Here is a 6,000-nt window from a genome sequence, read left to right on the forward strand (position 1 = left end):
TAAACCTGCCAAATAGAAGTTGCACAGCTTGAAGTTAAAAGCTGTTACACCGAATGTCTGAGGGAAGATATGTGCTGTGCTTTGGGCGTAATGTATGCGCCATATATCATCTGACGTGTAGTCAAAACATCTGCTTTGGCCGTACAGATAAGATTTAAGGATAACATGTTCATGTTTTGCTTGTGAACAATACCATATATGTAAGTTCAGCAAACTGACCTTTGTCTCAACTGAACATGAATTAATTTGTGGTGAGAACAAGTATAAACAACATCTTTAGTCTATCAGCGGTACATTAGTGTTTTGGTCAGACTGTACATATGAATTTAAATTTGAATCAATCTTAAGCTGCAGGAAGAAACTGCATCCAAAACACCCCCGAGTCTTGAGCAAAGTATTGATTTAATGATGATAAATGTAAGCACAAATTAGTTTATGATTGAATTAATGTGGTTTTCGTCTCCATCCCTACAAAGATGTTGCATGTAGTTTTCAGATAATGCCTTCCAGGGTCAGATCTCTGGGATGAGCAGGGTTTTGTTTTGCTTCATAAAGAGCAACAGATGAAAAAGGAGGCTCTATTTAAAGGTTTCTGCCTGACAATTCAATTAAAATGAACTCAATCATTTTCTAATTTTCCCTGGTGCAGTAGGGACAGCTGTTGCTGGCAGAGGTTTGTGGGTCCAAAGAGAAGCTGCCACTATCCTTTTTCAGAATAAAGAGTATAAACCCATGATACTATGGGTACTTGGAGTGTGAATAAACATAAATACAGTATTTAGACATGCACACAAAAGACGCTCTGAACAGGTCCAAAAAACAGCCACATTTCTGCAGTAATATTTGACTCCCAACCACAAGAATATTGAATGCATCTGTAAAATGTTCACATTTAGAGTCGTCTCTTTGTTTTCCCTAAAAGATCCACATCCTGGCAACTCAAACCACTCGGTAAAGGTTAAGGAGAGAGCAGATTGTGGTTTTGGTTGAGTACTGAAGTCGCCTGAAGTTAACTCCAACTTGAAGCTGGAGACGGGACACGGTGACTTCCTGCACTGGAACAAAATGTTGCTGCAGTTACATTTCCTCCAAAACATATTTGTGGATGCAAATTAGTTGTGTGTAAATGTCATTTGTAGAGAACAGGGTCGAATTTTGTGGGGAGGTTTCATTCCATGTTTATTTGCAATCCGGATGCCTGTTTCCCTGAATTGTGTCCTCAGTATTTCAGGGCGGTATTATCTAAGATTGATTCCTCCCCTGGTGGCTGTTGGGAATCTCATCCACAACTGTGTGACAGACAGACATACAGACAGAGACAGAGAGACCGAGCTGTGTTTGGACAGTAAACAGACTCGCTGTACAGAAAACACACAAAACAGAGGAGCAGAAGTTAGAGAACATTTCTGTTTATATTTCCCCCGTCGCCTCCTCACCCTGGACATGCCTCCACATGGGACTGTGTGAGAACATGTGTGTGTAGTGAATGGTCTGATAACCAGCTAATCACCAAAACTTTACAGAAGGAATCCACCCGGACATCCGTTCAGGTGTGCGTGTTATCTGGTAGTCTCTTGCTCATGAAGTCTCAAAAGGAACTAAATTCCTCCACAGTAAAGGCGTTTTTTTGCCACTTCAGGCTATTTTCTTTTTTTAATTTGAGCTGGGACTGAGTGGAAATGTGAGTAGATGTTAATCTAAGATGTTACCGAAGACATACAGGTGGCAAGACACATTACAGGGCTGCATTGGAAGTGGGAGAGCAAAAGTTTGCAGGAGTGAGCGGTGTAAATTTCTAGCGGGAGCACGCAGTCAAAAAGATTTGATGCAGGATTTTCACAAGATAAATAATTGAAATATTGAAATCAGATCCTTTATGTGTGAGTCACTGATAACAATGTCTTCAAAAACAATCTGGTTTATGAAGAATAAACGCCACTTCAACAGATTTGACATTCAGTTCACCTACATGACTGAGAACTAGAACGAACCTGAGCACGCTCTCTACCGTTGCCATGGATACACACCGGTACGGTGGCTCATAATGACCAAACAGGACAAATGGAAGTAACATATTGATGCTGTCAAGTGAAAGTCTGCATGACAACGCGTCATGGGTATTGGGTTTTCAGGTTATTTATTTAGCTTCCTATAGAAAGGAGCACTTAATTTTACTAAATAAATAAAAAGATAAATAAATAGATAGATAAATAAATTAATTAATTAATTAAATTAAAATGTCTAAATGTGGAGATAAATTGCAACATTGCAATAAATCTGATTTGGCTTTGTTCTAATATGTGTTTGAAAGAGGGAGCAGATGTTTGTGTAAAAGGGAAAATTCCCTCTGTCTATAATAATCATCCATTGCATTATTAAAAACATGTGTGTGGCATGATAATGTGTGTGCTAAATTTACTGGCATCACATTTTTGGCGGAAGCCTCTATAGTACAAAGACATTATGCAAGTACTGCTTTTTGCCACAATATTTAGTTCCTCTGTATTTGCAGTACTTGGAAGCACTAAAACTGTTATGGCTGCAAAACCACCAGAACATCATGGACAAATCCATTTGGGTCATAAACAAATAAATGCTGCTGTTTTTTGAGCTCAGTTTAGATGGGTGTAAACAGATGAGTGAAAACATACAGTATACTCTAAATCCCTAATTATTTTCCTAAGTATTTAAAAGTTAACTCTTAAGTTGCACTTAAAACAAACTTTCACTGCAAAAACAAACGCTAACATGTCCTTTTGCCATTTAAAACTATTTGAGAAGACTTGAAGAATGTCAACAGTGGTTCCCAGTCGCTCTCTAGTTAATTCAAAGTCTGTCTGCTTTGGCATTGACCTTCCCTTCAAACCCTTTCAGCTGATTGTTTGAGGCAGACATATTATCTTTTGCTTTAATTTTATTCGTCCTGTTGTCATTGTGCCCGTTACAGTCATTACAGTTTAAAGGGATGGTTTGGATTATTCGAAGTTGGGCTGTATGAGGTACACATGCATGTCCACAGTGTGATACCTACAGTCGATGGTCCCAGCACAGACACTGAGTATTGTACTGATGTGGGCGGGGCGGCAGGAAAAAAAAATTTTAATCACCAAAAAAAGGGCCTAACTAAAACGTTGAGTATAATTTAAAGTGTACAGTACATTTAGAATATTTTCACTGCTTAATATATATGAATAGCTGTTCTCTCTTTCACTTGTGTCACTTTAAAGCCACCAGACTCTATTGACAAAAACAGTAATTTTACCACACTGAACACAGTGGTTCACTGTGCTACCACTGCTTCATTTAATGATCTAATGTGTTGATTTTGATCTGAACTAAGCATTTAAAGCTCCCAAGTGTTGAAAAAAAAAAAACACACCAAGTCACACAATAACACAACCTAACTAAATTGTCCAGGCAGCAGTAGAAAAGCAATGCCGCTGTTCTGAGTGGTAAAATTACTGTTTTTGTGACTGGTGTCTGGTGGCTTTGAAGCATGCAAAGAGGGAGAGAATGGCTTCAGTTTCCTGCAAAAGGGCTGTCTGAAGGCAACGTAAAGCAGTGAAAATATTCTAAATATAGCGTACACTTAAACTAGCATTGATTTTTTTAGGTGGGCTTTTTTTGGTGGCTAAAAATACATTTTTCTACTGCCCCTTCCACAGAAGTACGTTACTTAACATCTGTACCGGGACTCCCGCCTGCTTCTCCAAACCAGAGGTATGCTGACCGCAATTCACTGTAAGTAATACACTAACTAAAGATAAGTACCTCATACAACCCCACTTCACATAATCCAAACTATCCCTTCAAAATCAGCTGGAAAACCAACAGGATGACTTAGTTATTGTGTGACATCCAGAATTTTGTTGCGCTGTGAGATAAAACAACATTTTTTAAATACTTATAGTGTATCAGAAACCCAAGTTGTTCTTTCTATGTTGTCTGTCTCTCTCTCTCTCTGTATGTCTGTTACAGGGAAAATGGACAGAATACATGAATAACATGACTGTGGTGGTTTGGGGTGATTTGTGCCACCTTGAATTATGAATTGTTTGATGCAAAGATGTAAAGTCTAAGATTTCAGTCCTGGTTGATTTCCCTAACGTCTGTGGTTACCATACTAACAGCACCTGTGGTTTAATACTACAGCAGGAAACCTCTGCTGAGCAGCTATTTTCACTGGTGATACGGTGATTTCACCGAAAGAAAGTGAGTTGAGGGCGACAGCAGGAAATGTTTGCACGGTCACTAACTTGATGCAGCTATAGGAGAGTGAACAGTAAACAGGGAGTCAATTAACAGGGATGAAATTACAAACTGAATTGCAAGAAACGTTTGGCAGCAGGCATTTGAATCTTGTGTGAGAATAAAGGAATAATATAGTATAAATACATTGAATGGCTGCTGCTGAATAAAAATGCTAAAAGAAATAAAGGATTAGAACAGTTTTAGGTTTAGGTTTTACTAAAGAAGTCACTGTATCTTTTTCAGATTGTCCTTCCTGCCAAACCGGAGCTACAGCGACAACGGCCGGACGATACTGGCCAACGAGCATGAGTCCCAGGACTCTCTTGGACCACTATGAAGATGACTTTACAGAGCTGGTACATCATCCGCGGAGGTAGAGGAACTTTCAGTTGGTGTAATCATGAAGACTTTTTAGCTTCTGTGATCTCAGCAGTCTAATTCTGGATTCTTTTACACCCATGTTTTGCTGTCCAAGGTAAGCGGCACAATTGCTGCATCAGCACAAAGTCAAATCTGACACATGGTGACTCTAAATGTGAAATTAAGCATACTGGCTCAGAATTAAAGTTCTTGTTGCAGAGTACTTTGTGTCCATGAGGTGAAACACAAATACATTTTCAGGCCTCTTCTTGTACTAAAACCCAAAGAACTAAACTCTTCTCAGTCATACATCTGGATTACAGGACGTCAAGATCAAGACTCAAGCTAACATGATGGGGGAAGCAAGATGCCTCTACTGCTTTTTAACCTCTATGATGGCGTATGGTCATGCACCCTTCGGCACCACGTTGTGAAAGAGAAACAAGTTTTACCAGGACTAACTGTGAGCTGATGACTGCTGGTGTCATTAGATTAAAGTTGAGTTTATTGTACATCAGTCTGTATTCCTGCCTTGTACCAGCATCAACGGCACTCTCAAATTGCTGGATGTGTCAGAAGTGGATGTTTTTATACCTGTCCTTCATTCTATGCTCAGTTTTGAAACACCAAAGGCTGAGGATATGAAATTAAAAGTCATGCAGTTTGTGGTGAAACACAGCATCAGAAAAACTGTTGTAACATTCACCGTTGTGATGAAACACAAACCTTTCATGGCACATAACATGTTGTTGCACTGTACCTCTGTGGGCTGAAAGTTTCACAGCTGTTGCATCTCTGAGTTCGTTTGTTTTGTAATGCAGCTCTACATCACTGAAGCATGAAGATGGAAAAGATAACTGCCATTTTTGGACGTCATCATCATCGTCATCATCATCATCATCCTGCACGAAGCGACAATGACATTGTCTCTTACTCTTTTTTGAAAATGAATAGGACATTGTTTCAAAGCACTGAAAATACATACATATACATTATTCGATCAATCTTATAAAGTAAAAGGAACCTGAGAAAACATACTATCTGGTCTTATTAAAAACTTGTGAAATGAGCAGAGTTTCTTTAAAAGCAGACAATGTGCACTGTACACGACAAAAAAAATCCCTCCAGGAAAGAATTATACGAAGTGTACGAGTGTATTTATGATTAAATAAGCAACAATCAAAGCTAAAGTTTGTGGGAGAAAACAACCTCTAACTTATTTATTTATTTATTTATTTAACACTCAGCCCACAGAAATACATGCGTCGATGCTGCATTAACTGCGATACATTAACAGCACAGACATACAGCACCGGCCAAGACTGGTCCATAAACATATACGAGTAACCAGATAAAATCAGACCTACGTGGAGCAGAGACTTGGATGTG

General features: G+C 38.9%; 1 protein-coding gene across 1 annotated transcript in view; it reads left to right on the forward strand.

Annotated features, from left to right (window-relative positions):
* Window positions 1-4,634, forward strand: part of LOC139218934 (5-hydroxytryptamine receptor 4) — a 44,723-nt gene extending 40,089 nt beyond the window's left edge. Inside the window, exon 7 of the mRNA XM_070850682.1 lies at window positions 4,495-4,634. Coding sequence (XP_070706783.1) covers window positions 4,495-4,588 — 94 coding nt within the window. The 3' untranslated portion in view covers window positions 4,589-4,634. The remainder of the gene's footprint in view (window positions 1-4,494) is intronic.
* Window positions 4,635-6,000: the final 1,366 nt, after the last annotated feature.

This window comes from Pempheris klunzingeri, chromosome 19, assembly GCF_042242105.1.
Source record: "Pempheris klunzingeri isolate RE-2024b chromosome 19, fPemKlu1.hap1, whole genome shotgun sequence".
In the NCBI taxonomy this organism is placed as follows: Eukaryota; Metazoa; Chordata; class Actinopteri; order Acropomatiformes; family Pempheridae; genus Pempheris; species Pempheris klunzingeri.